The sequence below is a fragment of the Carcharodon carcharias genome, chromosome 11 (genome assembly GCF_017639515.1).
Source record: "Carcharodon carcharias isolate sCarCar2 chromosome 11, sCarCar2.pri, whole genome shotgun sequence".
NCBI classification, from domain to species: Eukaryota; Metazoa; Chordata; class Chondrichthyes; order Lamniformes; family Lamnidae; genus Carcharodon; species Carcharodon carcharias.
In genome coordinates this window covers 151,529,915-151,549,836 of record NC_054477.1, presented here as the reverse complement: position 1 = coordinate 151,549,836, position 19,922 = coordinate 151,529,915, and the positions used below count along the sequence as shown (strand labels likewise).

Below are 19,922 nucleotides of genomic sequence, written 5' to 3'. Positions count from 1 at the left end.
CTGCTAGACATGCTGAGTTTTTCCAGCACCTTCTGTTTTTATTACATTGCGGGCTTGGTATGTTCAATGAAATTGGATTGAGGTGGGATGAGTGGGTAGGTTGGTGGATGGGTGGAGAATTCCTGTTTGTCAAAATTAGGCCAGATTTCCCCTGTTTGTACTGAGTGCCCTCAGTGTGTGTGTGTTTTTGTTTTCCTGTTGGCTGCTATCTTTTCTCCATTCTTGTAATTGTTTCTCACTTAAGTATTCTGATGCAGTTGGCATCTTTAGGTGAGATTTACCTGTTTTAAAAATGTGATTATGTGTAGAGCCTTAATGAAAGATGTAGTACAACTAAAGCAATTACATTTCTTTATCTGCCATTCATTTCAGGTTCATCCTGGGATAGGGATTCTTCAGTTATATCAAAAGAATCTGTTGTATTGCCTGGGATGCATAATGGTTAGTAGCGGTCATGTAATAGCTGCAAGGAGTTCTGCCTTTATTTATTGCAATTTAGTGAATTATTTATCCTACGCGTCTGAACTAAGAATTAATTTGTTCTGTGCATTTAATATCAGTATAAATCACACAATTGTTTTACAGAACAATATAATCCAAAGCACACTGTATTCCAAAAGCAAAACACTTGTGCCCTATATCTCTTTAGTTTTACTTTCAAATTTTAATATAATAAACAATTAAGTAGCTGCTTCATACTGACATATGTTTTGCAAGTAAGGGGCCCAAATACTTGAGTCTCTTTATCAGATTAATGGAGGTTGCCATATTTTGTTTTGATGGGAAATTTACAATCTATAATTCAGTGCTAACTACCACATGTGCAGTATATAATGAAGTGAAATTGTAACAAACCAACCTGCCTGTTTGTTTTTGTGCTTGCCTTTACTATGCCTTTACTGATACTTTCCTAGAAATAAAATATCATTTAGCTATAATATTGCATACTTGCCCTTGATTTTGAAATAAGATTTTAAACAAATAATAGTCTTATCAATCACAAATATTGTACTCAATGTTGATAATCCATGTACCTACAAAAAAGTAAACACTTGATGTAGATGGAACTGAATTTATTCATTTAAATCCATAATAATATGTGAACTGAAATCACATGGATCCTCGAAAGTTACAGCATGTACAGCAGTTGTCATTTAGTATTTTTCTCCACAGGAGCCATATGGTCTAATCCCACTGTCCTTGCTTCCTTTTTTAATATTTTACTTTTTCAAGTAACAATATAAATTCCTTTTACAATAATTTTTGGACCCTGCTTCAATTAAGGTTTGTATTGGAAAATTCTAAATTCTAGCCACTATCTAAAGAATTTTTAAAAATATTGCCTGTAATCCTCTGTTCTTTGCCAATTGTTTCCCTGCTTGATTTTCTTCAGCCAAGCATGTTATTAAACAGCCATCCAAATATGCCACTTTATGTGTGTGAATATGCAAATTTGGGGGAAATTTGTATTTTATCAAAATATATTAAGTTTAACCCCAGAAAAAAAGCTTTTTTTGCTTTTAAAGTAGATTTTTAGAATTTTGTCTGCATTTTTTGATGTGTGATCATGACGTACGAGGTAACTTGCCACAGGGGAGTACTTGAAAATAATTTTTAATGCAAATACAATCTCTGTGCCATTTAACTTGTCATCATTTGCTTTTGTAGAGTATTCTACACAATTTTAGCTAGCCTTAATTAAATTACTCTAGCTACATTAATACCTATTTGGACTTTCACTGCAACAAGATCATGAATATTAAAACTGTTATCAACATAGATGGAGGCTATTGTATCAGTGTTCATTGGAGCAATCCATTGCTGGAACAATTTAAAACTAACACTGCTTGCCTGCACTCTTCCTCAAATATTGTATCTTCATTTCTGTAAATAGTTGTTCACTTTTTCTTTAAAAGCAGTCATGGTCTCTACCTGAATTACTTCCTGTGACAAAGCATTCCATGCTCCAAAGGTACTCTACATAAAATACATTCCTCCTAACCTCCTTTCCCTTATTTTGTTAGTGGCCATTTAAAATTGATAACTCTTCATCACTGTCTCCCGAGGCAGAGGAAATTATTTTTATTCAACCTATCAAAAAAAAGCCTTCATATTTTAAAATGGCCTTTTCTGCTCCATTGGACATAGTCCCAGTATCTCAAGCCTCCCCTTCTCAGTTTCTGATCCCTGATATCATCCTGATGAATCTATGGATTTGAGGTTCTTTCTATAAACAGCTGCCCAAAATTGAAAATAATGCTCCAGTTGTGAACTTTGCCTTTTGCAAATTAATTATTACTCTCTACTCTTCAACAGTAAGCCCTATTTCTCAAATTAAAAGTGCTGTTGCCTGTTTTTTATAGCTTTATCTACCTGTACTTGGCAATGATTCATTTGCACCCCTAGTTCTCTGTTCATCCATAAGCTTCAATGGCCTTTCATTAATTCAATTCATTTCCTTCTTAAAATTCATTACCTACACCTGTCACCATTCTGCTAATCTGCCTGTGCGCTGTTCCTTTCCAAATATCCACTTTTGTGTTGAGTCCAAATCATCTAGCTACATAATATATTGAGAACAAAACTGGATCTTACACTTGACTCTTGGGTATATCACTTCCAACTGTTCTCCAATCTGACTAACATAAACACTAATCCTTTGTTTCCTGTCTGTTAACCAAGGTGCTATCTTTCGTCTTTATATCATATACCTGAAAGTTTGTATTATGCTTCTTATGAGTCACTTTATCTGCTTTTTTTTTGAAAATCTAAGTGTACAATGTAGAGTACAATCCCTTTTGCCTGCAGTCACCTCTTCAAAAATCTTTGTTAGATTTGACGAACAAATTCCTAATATCTGTCCTGGATTATCCAATGCATTTCGAAATGCTCATCAACTGGATCTCAAACTATGGGTGCTACGTATTTGCCCACAAACATAACTAACTGGTCTATAGTTACCCAGTTTATCCCAGGCGAACAGAGGCCATATGGTGACAACACTTTAGTATGCTGGCACAATTATATACCTAACGAAGATTGAAAAAATATAATCAGAGCTTCTGCTATGTTAAATACATTAAAAATGTAATGCCGATAAAACATAGAATGGTCTTGTTACTGTAAATATGAGGAAGTAGCTTAAGGAGCTTTATTCAATAATTTAAATTCTGTTTTTTTGTGCAGCAGCTTGTCAGACCTTGTTGTCATTACCCGTGGACTTTGATTTGGAAAAAATAATAGGTAATGTAGAAAGTATGAATGTATTGTTTGATTGTGATAATTGCATTGGACAAAATATTAAGCTTGTGTGATACAATATTTTGCTTTTAGAAGTTGCTTGTGCCACTTCTCTCTCACTCTTTCAAAAAAAACAACCTGATTTAGTAAATCCTAGTGCTGTCTGAGTGGGGGATAGGACAATCTGAAAAATAAAAATGTATTCATCCTATCTGGATCACCTCGTCACTTGGATCTCTTTACCAGCAGGGCCTTGTCACAGTTACATAAGATGTCATTTGTGACTTTGATAAGAGCTGTTTTAGTACTTTGGCAGGGGCAGAAACCTGATTGGAGGGATTTAAATATGGAGTTCCAGGAAAGTTGGAAACTGATTTGGGAGGCGACAGCACATTCAAGGATTTTGGAAAGGAAAAGACGGTTGGGTTGGGACAGTAGATTGCAAGGATAGAGGGGTCAAAGGCTGGGTTTTTTTTAGGTGTTTTCCAACTTTAAGAATGTGTCCTCTTCTCTCTTGGTTCCCTCTTGAACAGATAAATCTCCCTTATAGTCTTTAGACTTTTTTTAGCTACTAGCAATCTCTTCCTCTTTAAAAAAAAAATCACAATGCTTATGACTCATTGTAAGCAGAACAACCAAAATTGGGCACAATGTTACCCAGCGCTTTGTTGATTCAGTATTTTCCCACTGTAATAATATCTTTCATGGTCCAACATTGACAGTTTTGGTCACATAGCATTGCTGAATTTAATGTATTTTGTACGGGTACACTCAAATTCTTCTGCATTCTACAAATTGAGGGAATCTCAGAAATATTTGCTGGTAGCACTGATATGCATTTTGTTGCCTTTATTCTAATGAAAGGTGCTTGCCATTCATCTATCATAATATCAACTATCTTATTCATGGAATGCATAACTTCTGAACAACCCTGCTTAACCAACAAACTTTAAGATATTTGAAGTAGAACTTCTGATATTAGTAATAATATTTTGGGCAGAACTCGCAGAACAATTTTGTCAAATGGTACGAGATGCTTGGTGTGATTATTAGTAATTAAAATGTTTTCATTAAGTAGAAGTTTTAAAAGGCTAGTTTAATAATGGAAACTTCTAACCCTGAGCCATAACTGTTATAATTACCTGAAACCAATTTTCATAATCCAAAGGCTGCAACATGATTGAGCCCAAACCAATCATTTATACTGAAAATTAGGGTGAATCCTGCAAGTTAGTATTTCAGGAGTAGAATCTCTCTCAAGGATAATCAAATGGCAGAAAACGGTGTAAGCAATTCAATTTTCTGATCATTGAAATGAATAACTGAAAATTTCAAGAGGACCAAAATAGAAATCTCTTACTTTCGTATCTAACTGTCCGATTTGCCCTTCTGATAATTACTTAAAGTGGAGGAAAATATGTCGGAGGAGTAGCGGGGCGGGGGGGGGGGTGCTTTATTAACCAACAAATTTGGATTTTGCTTTTTAAGTATTTTGCTGTCTCATATTTTCTATGTTGCTCTATTTCAATAAAACGGGCTGCTTCTGAGCCTGTCGACCAAGAAGCGAGACTAGGGATGCACATTCCAAGCCTGTAATATTGTTTCCCAGGATTCAGCAACTCGAGAGAATTGCCAGTCCAGTTGGAAATTGTAACTATGGTATTTGCAATGGAGTCACTGTGCGATGCACATGGATGCTTCCTATACTTGTTTTCACTGCAGCCATCAAGGAGAAAGCGAATCCCTAATTGATTGCCTCAATGGTGCTGAAAAGTAATATCTGTGCCACAAACACTTTTTTTTCTTATAGCTGTGCTGTAAATTTTAGTGTTATTGCATCAAGCTCATTTCTGTGTCCAGGTGAACATTATAAATTGGAAGACCCTGCTGACCAGTCCCATGAAAGTTTAAGTGCGTCTTCACTTCGAAGGAAACTATTTATCGATGGTGAAAGAAGCTACTCTGATAGCTCCTCCCTCCCTTCTCCAGAGCAAGATCCGTGTGCTGACCCTATTCAATTGCACGGAAATCTAAGCTCATTGGAATCTCCTCCATTTCGATGCAAGAGCCCCACAAAAACTCCCAGTTCTGTAAGTACTACATAAAGCTTCTAATATCATTTTTGGGACCCATACAGTAGGTTATATGGGTAAAGAGATTGTAGAATGTGGGGTTCTGATGTACTGTTTTGTAGATTGGTAAGATGTGGCTTTATGCCTCCAGTTTTTCACACAATGATCCAGTAACACAGCTAAGTGCTTGAACATAAAAGAAAAAGCAAAACAAATAAATACAGACATTTAGAACAGTGACTAGAGCAAGAGACCCATCATGTGGTTCCACTATTTTCACTACTCTGGTGTTCCTAAGAAAAGCACATTATACCAAGAATTGGTTGCAAATCACACATTATAAAGTGGTAATGTAAATCCGTCCTGGTCAATTTTAGGGACAATTTTCATCAAGTCCCATCCAAGATGCTGGAAGGGCATGCAGTTTAGGGAGCCTAACAAGCCCCATGTTTCCAGAGAAGTCTTCTCCAAATCCTGCATCACCACCTTTGTCTCCGATTGGACTTCACTTTGACAAAATGCCAGATTCAGGTTTGAACTTAATATTTTTCAGAACTTAAAAATGGTAGTCATTCTTTTTAAAATGTTTGCTTGTATTAAGTGGAGAATTTGAAACTTGATATTTGCTTCGGATTACTTATTTCCCCTCTCCTACCGCGTAAGGATAACCAAATGAAGTATTTCTTATACCCTTGCAGCTCGCTACATATTTATACCACTACTTATATTGAGACTAGCTAATCTGGCATGAAGCAGGCCAGTTTGTTAAAACAGACTGATTAAATCCTTAAAGAATTCATGTCTTTACGTTCATTATTAAGGTGTTTGTCAATCCAGAGTTATAGCTGTTGCCATTACTGTATCATTAGAACGGTTATTTTTATGTCCTTGCTTGCTGTTATGATCTCAGTAGAGACCTAATTTATTTTCTGAAAATCCGATCAAATATTCACTAAAAGAATGAAGCTGCAAGGTTCATCATCAAAACAAAATAATTTTACCACACAAAAATCAAAGAACATGAATAGTAATAACTACACGTTACCTTAAATAGTCAGTTATGTTAAAGATATTAAAAGTACAATGAACAAGGGTCATACTCTAAACCAAACTTCTTAACTCAAATTACCTTCTTATACCCATTTGACTTACATACCCAAAAATACTCAAATCAGATACTTATCATAAATTTATAAATTGGAAAATTAAGCACTTGGTCTGAGTACTGTTTCAAAGATTCTTATAAGGGTTGAGGTTTCTTGGGCCTTCCGCTTACTTCCAGTAAGGTTGTCCCTTCAAATCTCCTTCAAACCGTTCCACAGTTGTAGATTCCCAGTTCAGCATAGTGTCTTAAGCTTTGCCATCTTGGGTAAGGACTTTGCAGATTCTAAAGTTATTTAACTCTGGGAGCTTGCATCCAGGAGCATTTTCTCTCTCTCTCCTCACCTTGGCTATTCCAGAAGTCCAACTCAGTTAGTAGAGTACTTCAGTTATCAAGGAATTTAAACCATTTTAGCCAGCACACAGGATTTCAACTAAATTTGGCTTGAACTAAATGTATCCCACAGCCGGCTTGTTCTACGTTAAACTGCTTGAAAAACATACCCACACCCAGGAATCTATTCCACTCCTGTAACTAACTTGTTTACCCATTTTTAAAAATTTTATTTACCTCCTAGGCAATTTGGTCATATGAGCAGTTACCAGAAGCAGGTTGCCTTTTACAGGAAATCATCTTCCAAAGAAACCTAGTTCTTGCAGGGGCCACCAGCTGAGCATAACATATAGGTTTTCCCTCAATCACATGGGTCATCACATTGTATATTAAAAGAATTATGGGGTAAACTTTCATGACTGCTCTGTACATAATTGACACTCCATGGATGCATAGATTGGAGAAACTGGCTTGGAGGTTTGGCCACAATGTGAAATTTAAAATGTGCAGCTCGCTATACATTCTTTAAATATTGACCACTTGTTTGAATTTGCTATAGGTCAGTAATGCTCCATTATGCTTTGAGAAACACCTTTCTTCCAATTAATTCTCTTTATAAGTAGATTCTCAAATTTTTCTCCAATATTCACTAATGTTCTGATAACTTTATTTGCAAAAGTCTTCTTTGCATAACCTCTGTTTTTTCTTTATACAGAAGAAAGGGACTTTACTTTCATGTCTCCTGTTGCTCCTTCTGCAGCAATTTTAGATGGGAATTGTGACCACTGTACAGAATCTCCTTTTATAGAAGGATGTTCGCCAATTAAAATATGCCCTCCTACGAATCCCAGACTTCACAGTGTTCTTTGTCACACTTCTCCTCAAAAGTTAACTCTTCAGCATGAACACAAAAATGAGGAGAGTCCCCATTCTCCAGCTCAAGCTAACTTCTGCCCTGAAATGGATGCAAAAGTGCTCTCTCTATATCTGGGAACAGAAAGTGAAACAAATTGCATTCCATATCTCAATCTCTCAGAAGTCAATGAAAATATGCTTCAAGATGGGAATGAGGATCATACTGTTGATATGGCTGACTTAGGAACAACTGAAGGGAATGATAGCACGTGGGCGAAGGAAACAGAAAGCAATATTAGTATTCCAATGACTAGCTCGATGACTGGAATTGTATTTAATGTGGATAGCCCTCACATGTATATGCCACCTCTTGCAGAAAGCAGTGCTATTCCTTCTGAGAGCATTAGTATGCAGGTAAGAATTATGTTTTGAGCAGTTATAATTAAATTATTGCTCCTATTGGTGCTGAAGAAATCAATAAAAAGTTTTTTGTGATTTTTGACAGAATAAAATCACATTCTATTATATATATATAATAATTTAATTGAGTGTGCATTGTCTATATTATTGAATTTTACGTCTGAGTGTTAATGTACATGTCATGCCTTTACCATTGTTTGTATTGACTTTTCTTTTAATAGGCTGATAGTGGTTATAATACACAAACCGCTTCTGCGAGTAGCATAATGGATGCTATTGGAACAGATAGCCAGCTTGGTAGAGAGCATTTGGAACTGCAGACTCTAGTTGGAACTTTACCTTCAAATAAGCTTAATCTAAAATCTAAGGTAATGCTGCTGTGCCTATATTTTGTTTACAAAACTAATGCACATGATCAAACAAATTGCTCACTGTTTGGTTAGATATGGAATTGAAATGAATATATAGCTATATGTACTATACAGGTTATGCATGCCAAAATATATTTTATGATGAAAATTTTATTAGGAAGGTAAAATACTGATAATGAACAAAAGTGAAGGCATTTACAGTTCTGTACTTTACTGTAATTTACTGTACTTTACAGAATATTGAGAGAATAGACATAGAAGTTTGGAGCAGGAGTAGGCCTTTTGGCCCTTCAAGCCTGCTCTGCCATTCAATAAGATCATGTCTAATCTGGTTGTGGTCTAGACTCCCTTGTATATCAAAAATCTAACCCAGCCTTGAATATATTCAATGACCCAGCCTTCACTGCTTTATGGGAAAGAGAATTTCACAAACTCATCGCCCCCTGAGAGAAAAAAATTCTCCTCATCTGTCTTAAAAGGGAGACCTCTTATTCTTAAATTGTGTGCCCTCGTTCTAATCTTCCCCCACAAGAGGAAACATCGTCCCAATATCTACCCTATCAAGTCCCCTCCAGTTCTTTTATGTTTCAATAAGATCATTTCTCATTTTTCTAAACCCCAATGGGTATAGGCTCAATTTGTTCAAGCTTTCTTCATAAGATAAGCCCTTCATCCAAGAAATGAGTCGAGTGAACCTTCTCTGAACTGCCTCTAACACAGTTATATATTTTTTTCAAATAATGAGATCAAAACTGTACACAGTATTCCAGATGTGGTCTCAACAAGGCCCTGTACAGCTGCAGTAAAACTTCCCTACCTTTATATTCCATTCCCCTTGCAATAAACGCCAATATTCCATTTGCCTTTCTGATGTGCTATACCTGCATACGAACTTTTTGTGATTTATGTACCAGGAAACCCAGATCTCTCAGCGAGTTCTGCAATCTCTCTCCATTTAATAGTGTGCCGCTTTTCTATTATAGAACTTTTGAGTTCCATTCTCTGATTTGTTGCCTGCACTTCTGCTTCTCTCCCATTTACCTTTCAGAGGACAATTATTGTGACTACTTTTGGTAAACTAACATGTGTCATTGTTTGATGGGCTGGTGGGGAAGAGAGTCAGTATTTACATCTGACAGCCAATATTGCAGTGAATGAGGTTAACTATATTTGTTTGATATTATAGCCCAGTGGCACTTGGACCTCTTCAGCCAGATTGGGAACATTTAATTATTGTATTGATACCCGCAGAAATCTAATATTATACATTAATAAATTTTCAACTCCCTAACAAGTTTCTTGTTTCCTGGAGTGGAAAAGCTCGACGATAAACCAGTGTCTGAACAGAAAGTGGATAAAGGGCACTTAATATTGTCACCATTTAGTGGTCCAAAGGGCAAAGTAAAGATCACTTCATCTGTGTTACAGCTGCTTCTTGAGCATCCCTCAATCGGGTACAGATTCATAACATTTTTCAGGAGGAACATGGAGCAAATCACATACATTTCATAAAAAGAAATCATCAGACTGTTGGGTGTTTATCAGAGATGACTTGGTAGATGACAAAAATGTATTTTGGGAGTTCCCCTGCTAAATTGTGTTGCTTTGGCATGCTCTGGCATGTGTTGAGAATATGGAATGAGAAAAATATAGATTATCTTGCACATGGTTTCTGATGAGAACATTCCCTAATCACCATCATCACACACAGCCTTTCCCATAGGTCTTGCTGAAGCTTGTGCCAAAATGCAAGAATATCATGACTTTTATAAGGGTAAGCAAATTCAATCAGAAAACGCCTTTATGGTTAAGCATTGATTCCTCAGAAATACATAAAAAGAGACCAGACTCTTGTGTCTGATTGTTTGAAGAATTAAACTAAACCTAGCAGTCTAGATCATTTAGTTTGATGCATCTGTACAAGCCTTTTTTTTTTATTATTCGTTCATGGGATGTAGGCGTCGCTGGCTAGGCCAGCATTTATTGTCTATCCCTAATTGCCTTTGAAGGTGGTGGTGAGCTGCCTTCTTGAACTGGCTGCTGTCCACATGGTATAGGCATACCCACAGTGCTGTTAGGGAGGGATTTCCAGGATATTGACCTAGTGACAGGGAAGGAATGGGGATATAATTCCAAGTGGAATGTGATGTGTGGCTTGGATGGGAACTTGCAGGTGGTGGTGTTCACAAGCATCTACTGCCCTTGTCCTTCTAGATGGTAACAGTCATGGGTTTGGAAGGTGCTGAATAAGGAGGCTTGGAGAGTTCCTGCAGTGCATCTAGTAGATGGAACACACTTCTGCCACAATGTATCAGTGAGGATGAAGTGAATGTTTCTGCATAAGGTGCCAATCAAATGGGCTGCTTTGTCCTGGATGGTGTCTAGCTTTGAGTGTTGTTGGAGCTGCACTCATCCAGGCAAGTGAAGAGTATTCCATCACACTCCTGACTTGTACCTTTTCGATGGTGGAGAGGCTTTGGGAGTCAGGAGATGAGTTACTCACTGCAGGGTTCCTAGCCTCTGACCTACTCTTGTAACCACAATATTTATATGGCTAGTCCAGTTCAGTTTCTGGTCAATGATAACCCCCCCCTAGGATGTTGATAGTGGGGAATTCAGCGATGGTAATGCCATTGAATGTCAAGGGGCAATGGTTAGATTCCCTCTTTTTGGAGATGGTCATTGCCTGACACTTGCCACATGTCGACCCAAGCCTGGATATTGTCCAAGTCTCACTGCATTTGGACATGGACTGCTTCAGTATCTAAGGAGTTGCGAATGGTGCTGAACATTGTGCAATCATCAGCGAACATTCCCACTTCTAATCTAATGATGGAAGGAAAGTCATTGATGAAGCAGCTGAACGTGTTTGGGCTGAGGACACTATCCTGAGGAACTCCTGCAGCGATATTCTGGAGTACCTTTGTACTTCCTAATTTCACTCCTGAAAGGTCGGCCTCTCCTTTTTAGGCTCTGTCCCCGAGTCCCAGACTCCCCCCAACCAGGGGAAATGGTTTCTCTTTATTGACCCCAATCTGTTCCCCTTTATATCATGCAAACTTTCATCAAATCTTCTGCTTAACATTCTAACTTCCAGGGAATACAACCACAACCATTTTCCTTTGTGCGAGGTATGACTCCACCCAGCAGCAAGTTTTCCCCCTTGATTCCCATTGACTCCAGTTTTGCTCAGGCTCCTTGATGTCACACTCAGTCAAATGCTGCTTTGATATCAAGGGCAGTCACTCTCACCTCACCTCGGGAGTTCAGCTTTTATCCATGTTTGGACCTAGGCTGTATTGAGGTCAGGAGCTGGATGATTCTGGTGGAACCCAAACTGAGCGTCAGTGAACAGGTGATTTCTAAGTGAGTGCTGCTTGATAGCACTGTTGATGACCCCTTCCATCACTTTATTGATCATCGAGAGTAGACTGAGGTGCAGTAATTGGCCGGGTTGGATTTGTCTTGCTTTTTGTGTACAGGCCATACCTTGGGCAATTTTCCACATTGCCGGGCAGGTGTCAGTGTTGTAGCTGTACTGGAGCAGCTTGGCTAAGGGTACAGCAAGTTCTGGAGTACAAGTCTTCGGTACTATTGCCAAAATATTGTCAGGACCCATAGTCTTTGTGGTATCCAGTGTCTTTAGCCATTTCTTGGTATCATGTGAAGTGAATTGAATTGGCTGAAGACCGGCATCTATGATGCTGGGGACCTCCAAAGGAGGCTGAGATGGATCATCCATTCGGCAATTCTGGCTGAAGATTGTTGCAAATGCTTCAGTCTTATCTTTTGCACAAATGTGTTGTACTCCCCCATCACTGAGGATGAGGATATTTGTGGAGCTGCCACTTCCAGTGAGTTAATTGTCTGCCACCACTCATGACTGGATGTGGTGGGACTGCAGAGCTTAGATTTGATCCGTTGGTTGTGGAATCGCTTAGCCCTGTCTATTGCATGCTGCTTGCCATGCAAGTAGTCCTGAGCTGTAGCTTTACCAAGTCGACATCTCATTTTTAGGTATGCCTGATGCTGTTCCTGGCATGACCTCCTGCACTTTTCATTGAACCATGGTTGATCCCCTGGCTTGATGGTAATGGTAGAGTGTGGGATATGCCAAGCCATGAGGCTACAGATTGTGGATGAATACAGTTTTGCTGCTGTGGATGGCCACAGTGCCACTTGGATGCCCAGTCTTGAGTTGCTAGGTCTGTTCAAAACCTATCCCATTTAGAACCATGGTAGTGCCACACAACATGACGGAAAGTATCCTCAATGTGAAGATGGGACTTTGTCTCCACAAAGACTGTGCAGTAGTCACCCCTACCAATGCTGTCACTTCTGGGTGCTATTATTTTTTGTGTACTTTTGCATAAATGATTTGGACTCAGGGATCAGAAGTACAATTTCAAAATTAGCAAGACACCAAATTGTGAGTGTAGTTATTAAAATAGAGGACTGCGAAAAATTATACAGGAAGACACATTAATAAACTTGCAGAATGGACATATAATTGGTAAATGAGTGTCAATATCAATAAGTGTGAGGCGATACATTTTGGTAGGAAGAATGAAGAGGCTACATATTTCTTGCAAATAAGTGTCTAAGTGAGGTGGAGGAACAGGGATCTGGGGGTACAGATACAGAGATGGCTAATAACAGCAACAGGACTTATCAAAGCCCAACATCAAAAGCAAACAAAGCATTGGCGTTCACTTCTAATAGAATTGAAAAGCATATGTTATTTCAAATGTTGACCAGGCTATTCTTGGGTGTACTATGAACCATTCTGATGTCCGTATTATAATTGGGATTTAGAGGCACTGGTAAAGGTGCAAAAAAAGAAATACTAGAATTAAATCAGAACTGAGAGGGTTATGCCTATAGTGAAAGATTCAGCAGGCTGGGGTTCTTTTCTCCAGAAAAAAGTCTGAGAGGTGACTGATAGAGTTCTTTTGATAAAGTAAATATGGAGAAAGTGTTTCTTCTTGCAGGGGAGACACATTTAAGGGAAAGATGAATAACTACATGAGAAATAAATAGAAGGATGTGTTGTTGGGGTTAGCTGTGGAAGGGTTGGGGGGAGGCATACATATGGACCTGTTGGACTGACTGGTCTGTTTCTGTTCTGTAAATGCTATGTAATGCATGAAGGGCAGTGTATTGTCTGTGAATCAACTTATCCATTTTGTTATCAAAAGAACATTTGCTTCTAAACAGAATTGGCTTTTTTGGGGAAAATAACATGCATTTCTTTACTTCCAGGATTTCCTTTGTTCGGAGTGTAAAGAGAACAAAGAAGTATTGGGAATGAACTTGACTTCTCATTTAAATAAGCCTTTTCATATCAGTAGGCTGCGTTCAACACATGATGTGCTAAGCCAGAACATCTGCTATCTGAATGCTTGGAAAAGTCCCTGTGAACAAACATTGAATAGAATATTTAAAAAGAATGGTATGGAATCCTGATGAAAGCTATCTTAATAGCTTTGAAATGTAAAGAGAATATTAAATTGCATAGTGCTGGGTTATAGTTAATAATAACCTATTAATGGAGGCTGTTATTTAGCAACTAGGGAGATTATACACGAGTCTGCATTCTGGAAAGTTGTATTTCTCGTCACCTTCACAAACGCTGATTAATGTTGATCTGGAATTGGCTTCATTGCAAATGGCCATGTTTTCGCTACATTCATGAAGTCACAGTTTATGATCTCAAAGTTTAGAATTACCTGTGTATGATGCAGTGTGAAATATAAAACTTTGTTCTTCATAAACTTTCTTTTATCGTGCAGACTCTTGTAATATTGGATTCAGGAGAAAAATACTTTTACCTCTCTAAAACTCCATATGAGATTAGAACATCATAATGCCATTATCAATCTAGCATGGATTATGGAAATTAGCAATGGATTATGGAAATTTCAGTGCATAAAGTGGCCAATGGTCCATCATGCTTGTGCTGGTGCTAGCTTCTTGTCAAAAAGTACCCAGTTTAATATTATTTCTGTACTCTTTTCCCTAACTGTTAATGTCAAATTCTCTCTTAAATCCTGTGATTGACTTGGCTTCAGTAGCCATTTGTGGTGAAACATTTAAAATTCCAATTCCCCTTTGCTTACTTGGAAAATGTTCTGTTAAACTCTGCTTCTAATACAAATAGTAAATTCATACCAAGTCACCAACAAGTGGTTCCTGATCATGGGCCAGCACCTTTGCTGGAAGTACAATATTATTGGAGGGGAGAATGAAGTGAGTAATATTGATGGTAACTGCTCTGAGTTCATTCTCAGCATAAGAACTTGTTCTGTTTCCAAATATTTAACTTGAACCTCTTTGTTAATTTGGCTTCAGATGCAGCAAATAATTCAGTGTGGTTGTGCCTTGTGTGAGAAGTTCATGGAAACAATAACAATTGTCAGTAGGATACTGGTTTATGGTTATGAATAGTTTTGTCTTTTGACTTCGGTTTAATACTGTGATTGCCATCATTAAGGTTGTATTGATTATTGACATGTTTGTATTTGTATTCTCTGTTTGCATCACTAGTATTGTGCAAGAAGCTATTTTCTGTAATCTCATTTTACCAGCGATATATTGTCTGAAGTATAGAAATGGCATTAAGTGGTGTAAATTGGGTTAAAATTCCTTTATCTATGCCTGGTAACTGATAACATGTGCTGAATAATCATAAGCAAATCCATTAGAATTTGTCTTTTTATGTTCTCCACAAATGAGTGGGCCTAACACATGTAACATTATCACTTTAATTGTTGCTTCAAGCTGGATTGTAATCATACTTAACAAATGCAACAAAAACAAATGATTTCATTGATCCGACCATATCTTGGAGACTAGTTTTTTCTTTAAAATCTAATATTTATATTGTGTTTTTAGCATCGGAAAATGTCCCAAGTTGCTTCAGAGATGTAATCAGACAAAAGTTGGCCAAACGAAAGAAAGCTAGTAGAAGGAAGTGCATAGTACCAGACCGTAAAGGCTGGGAGGCTGGCCAGAAGAGCTTTAGAATAATCAAATCAATGTACCAAAAGTCATGGATAAATGTTTCAGTAATAGATAAGTTGATACAGGCAACGTTATAAAAGTGGAAGTAGGCGAAACTTTTGATGCAAGAGCACGTGGTGTTGGAACACCAGCTCAGAGTCAAATGTGATGCCAAGATTTTGAGTAATCCGGTTCAGCCTGACACAATGGCCAGGAAGGGAAATGGAAGCAGTAGCTCCGTTACGGAGTTGGAGATTGAGGCCACAGTTGATGGCTTCAGTCCTTCTGATATTTAACTGGAGGAAATTGCAGCATATTCAGGACCTAATGTCAGACAAGCATCAGTCTGTCAACACAGGCAGTAGCGGGGCTAGTGAAACCTGCAGAATGGGAGAGGGCTAAGGACAAATACTTGGTGGACTCCAAAGGTAATGGTGCTGCGATGGTAGAGAAGCCACTGATGGAGATGCTTTGTCTATAATTGGACAGGTGAGAATGGAACCAAGTGAAAGTTAATCTGTTATGTTAGACAATGGAGAAGTGTTGAGAAGGAGGAGGATGACGTTAACTCTGTTGAAAGCTGCAGAGAGGCTGGGAGAAAAAATGCACCACAGTCCCAGGGATGGCAAGGGACCATTTCATTGTTGTGGCAAGGGTAGAAACCTGACCATAAAAATTTAAATGTGGAACCAGATGGGCAACACATTGAAGGAATTTGCAAAGAAAAGGAAGCTTGGAACTGGGCAATGGTTTGCAATTTTTTTTATGGTTCATGGGATGTGTGTGTCACTGGCAAGGCCAGCATTTATTGCCCATCCCTAATTGCTCTTGAAGGTGGTGGTGAGCCCCTGTGGAACCGCTGTAGTTCATGTGGTGCAGGTACGCCCACAGTGCTGTTAGGGAGTTCCAGGATTTCAACCCAGCAACAGTGAAGGAACAGTGATATAGTTCCAAGTCAGGAAGGTGTGAGTTGGAGGGAAAATTGCAGGTGATGGTGTTCCTCCCACGCATCTGCTGCCCTTGTCCAATGTTGTAGACATTGCAGGTTTGGAAGGTACTGTCTAAGGAGGCTTGGTGAGTTCCTGCAAGTGCATCTTGTAGAAGCACACACTGCTGCCACTGTGCATCGGTGGTGGAGGGAGTGAATATTCAAGGTGGTGATAGGGTGCCAGTCAAGCAGGTTACTTTATCCTGGATTACAAGTCCAGTAACATTACCTCTACGCTGCCATCTCCCCCTAAATATAGGTTTAGGTTTTTAAGGGGAGGTGATGACTTGTTGAGAGAGAGATGAGGCAGTAGCTATACATTTACAAATCACCTAGCATCAGGACCAAGGAGGAAAGCTTAGTAAGCAGTAGTTGTATGAATGTAGTGAGGATGATCAGGTGCGTCTCCCAGATGAAAGAGAGAGTGAAAGAGAATTATGGAAGATGGGAGAGCAATTAGAGAGTTCATCAATTCATGATTAGGGCATGCGGAGAGTCTGCAGGGGAAGAGGTTTGGCTTGTTGGAGAAAGGGAAAGGGTAAATGGCAACTGAACAATGGTCTCGATCTTAGTGATGAATAAGTCCTCAGAGGAGGTCTCTAATCGAAGTATATTGAGCAGGAAGATTTGTTTTCAGGTTGTTAATGTTAAATGGTCTGGACTCAGGTAGCTGTTAAGGGTTCTAGAGTTTGCAACAGTAACCTTTGATTAAATATTAACCCCTGCTGAAAGTACACATGGATCGCAAACAAGGACAGGATCAGGTTTAGCTGCAATTTAATGTTGACTCACATGTGAATAATGATGGCCAATTGAGGTGATGATTACATACAGAATCAAACCCTAGATAAGAAGCTGATGCTTAAATAAGGGGCTTGGGGGTGGAATTACTTGCTTTAAAATTGAAAGGTTATATTGATTTGGGGTAGTGCAAACTAGTTTCCTCTAAATCTTTATTCTTTCCTTGCAGTAAAATATTCCTTATCTCGGCAATGTGATGAGAAGTCACCTTGTTTTATAAAACAACCTCTTGAAATGACCGTGGAGGAACCTGAGCCCACTGATGACAACTCTATGTCTTTGTTTTAACTGCGTTATGGTTGCAAAATCCAGTCTTACAAGGCTAGAATCTTTGTTGACTATGAATGGATTTAAAATTTATCTGTAAATGCCACAATTGGCTTGGGTGATTAGTAACCTGAAAATGCCTGAAAAGCAACTTGGATGAACGGCAAAAAATCTTGATCAGCACTTCTAAAAATGTTAATTGCATGTAGTTAAAGAGAAGCTATTTATAAAGTACCTGAATTTACTGATCTGTTACCCATAAAATCATGCACTTCAAGCAGAAGCTTTAGTCTATGCATTGTTTTTTCATTCAAATGTATGCATAAGCAAATATCTCCACTAATCAGACTTGTTTGTCAACATTGTTCTTATGGCCTGGCATGTATTGTCATTTTTTTTAATTACGTAAAAAAATAGATGGAATTCATTAAGAACCCTTTAAAGAAAATTTAAAATCAGTGGCAGCTTACCATCTTTTCAATGACTTGCCACTTGACTGTGTCTGGAAACATCTAAATCAGGATCTTGGCACACCCAAGAATTGTCAAATGATCTTGGATGCACAGAAAGGCTGGTACAATCAAGTTTAAATTTGAAATGAAAAATATACTCATAAGATATTGTTTAAAAATTTTGATTTTGATTTCGGTAGTTAAAATATTTTAAATAGCAAAAAAAACCTAATGTTTACATTTTAGACCTAAACATTTACTTACAATAGTAGCAATATTTTATATTCAAATGGAACGACGTGTGCCTTTTTAAAATCGATATTTAATAAAAAAGTTTCTAAATCCTGTATTAAACTTTTTTGTCCTTGCACTATAATGTATAATTATTTCTGCATATTGTAACAAAGGTACATTTCAAAATTTGTTATATAAATGCAGATGTAGGAGATTTTAGTCATGGCTTATATATTCCTACTCATTGCAGAAATTTAAATGATTTTCAGAAAGAAACACAATTTTTGAAGACCCACTGCAACCTAGTATTTGCCAGAAGTTCTTAAGAAAATAATTCTAGTCTAATGTTTGTTACCCTATCATTACCATTCTGCCCAGGAATAGGGTCTCTTTATATGTGGTCTCACAACACTGTTCACTCTACCCCTATCTTAGTTACTCTTCTACTGAAAACCTCAACATGTTTGTGGTTTCCAAACTTGATAGGAATAATCTTTGCTGGCCTCCCATCCCCTAGAAGTTTCAACCAGCATGAGCGTACATATTGTGTCCTCTGAACAAGAATCTAACCCCATGTGCAAAAAGTATGAGGCAATTTATTTTAAAAATCGAATCGCAAACTCTTCAGCCTCACATGAATTTGTCTCTTCCGGGTTTGTTCCACTCCTCTGCATGCTATTTTACAGCTGAGCCTGACCACCACTGACTGCACCCTACAGTTTGTAAGATGGGAGCTCCTCTAAATTTCTTGGAGTCGGAAGCTGCTCCACTTTGGATGCAGAAGTCACAGCTGGCAGGAAACAATGCTCTAACAGCAATTATTGGAATCTGTTGCTTTACAAACTTTACTGAAAATTAAATTTGAGAAGTTTGTGTTTTAAATAAGTACCAAAAATACCATTCTTCTCCCTACTGCAAAACTTGAAAATAATGTTGGGATGCGGATGCACTGATAATACCAAATTTATTATCCATCCCTATTTGCAATGAATGCAACATCAGTAAAGCATAAGCGTGGGTCTGAAGTCACATATACGCCAGATCATAGAGGGGTGGCAAGGAGCAATTGTTACTGGTGAGGTGTTAGCAGATTAGGACATGAGTATCTGCCCCTTTTGCTGTGTATATTTTGAAGTTAGCAGACCAGTGAAGCATGTTGGTGAATTCAACCTGAAGGTGACAAAGGCTTTGAGGGTTTTGGTAGCAGTGCGTATGCAGTAAAGCTAAGAGTGACTAGTGCCTGAGAGGATGTGGGTTTGAACACCAGATAGGACAAGATTGCACATAATGAGAAATGGGTTCAAATGTCACCAAAGTTGATATTCAGGGGTCAGTTTCTGAAGACCTAGAGATATGGAATTTAAGAAAACTTGTAGAAAGTTGGCACCTTCTCTGCTTTATGGCCAAGGCAGGGATAAAAGAAAGACATGCATAAATATAGCACCTTTCACAACCATAGGACGTCCAAGGCACTGCAGCCAATGAAAGTATCTTTGAAGTACAGTCATAATAACTTAGGAATCAATATCACAATAAATGTTTGTTTAGGGAAAGGCAAGGTTATCCTGCATGCAAATTAGGATTCCCCAAGCTACAGGAGGATTACCCAGGCCAGTGAATTTAGGGACAGCATACTTGAGTAGTCTGATTGTTCCATGGCCATAGATATAGTTCCAGTTGGGATTTTAATCTAATATACAAAATAATCAGAGATCTCACTCTGCACTTACAAACCAAATCTCCCCCCCAGCACCCCCCCAACCCCTCCCCAACCCCCAGACAACT

The 19,922-nt window shown here is 38.2% G+C and overlaps 1 protein-coding gene across 6 annotated transcripts in view; it reads left to right on the top strand.

Annotated features, from left to right (window-relative positions):
- Positions 1 to 18,250, top strand: part of bora (bora aurora kinase A activator) — a 33,423-nt gene extending 15,173 nt beyond the window's left edge. For 4 of the 6 annotated variants that reach the window (XM_041199521.1, XM_041199519.1, XM_041199524.1 and 1 more), the window contains 8 exons: positions 373 to 441; positions 3,187 to 3,243; positions 5,101 to 5,330; positions 5,690 to 5,843; positions 7,463 to 8,016; positions 8,244 to 8,390; positions 13,656 to 13,845; positions 17,354 to 18,250. In XM_041199521.1, the coding sequence (XP_041055455.1) occupies positions 373 to 441; positions 3,187 to 3,243; positions 5,101 to 5,330; positions 5,690 to 5,843; positions 7,463 to 8,016; positions 8,244 to 8,390; positions 13,656 to 13,845; positions 17,354 to 17,472 (1,520 nt within the window). In that variant the 3' untranslated portion in view covers positions 17,473 to 18,250. The remainder of the gene's footprint in view (positions 1 to 372; positions 442 to 3,186; positions 3,244 to 5,100; positions 5,331 to 5,689; positions 5,844 to 7,462; positions 8,017 to 8,243; positions 8,391 to 13,655; positions 13,846 to 17,353) is intronic. The other 2 variants (XM_041199522.1, XM_041199523.1) reach the window with 2 other exon arrangements.
- Positions 18,251 to 19,922: the final 1,672 nt, after the last annotated feature.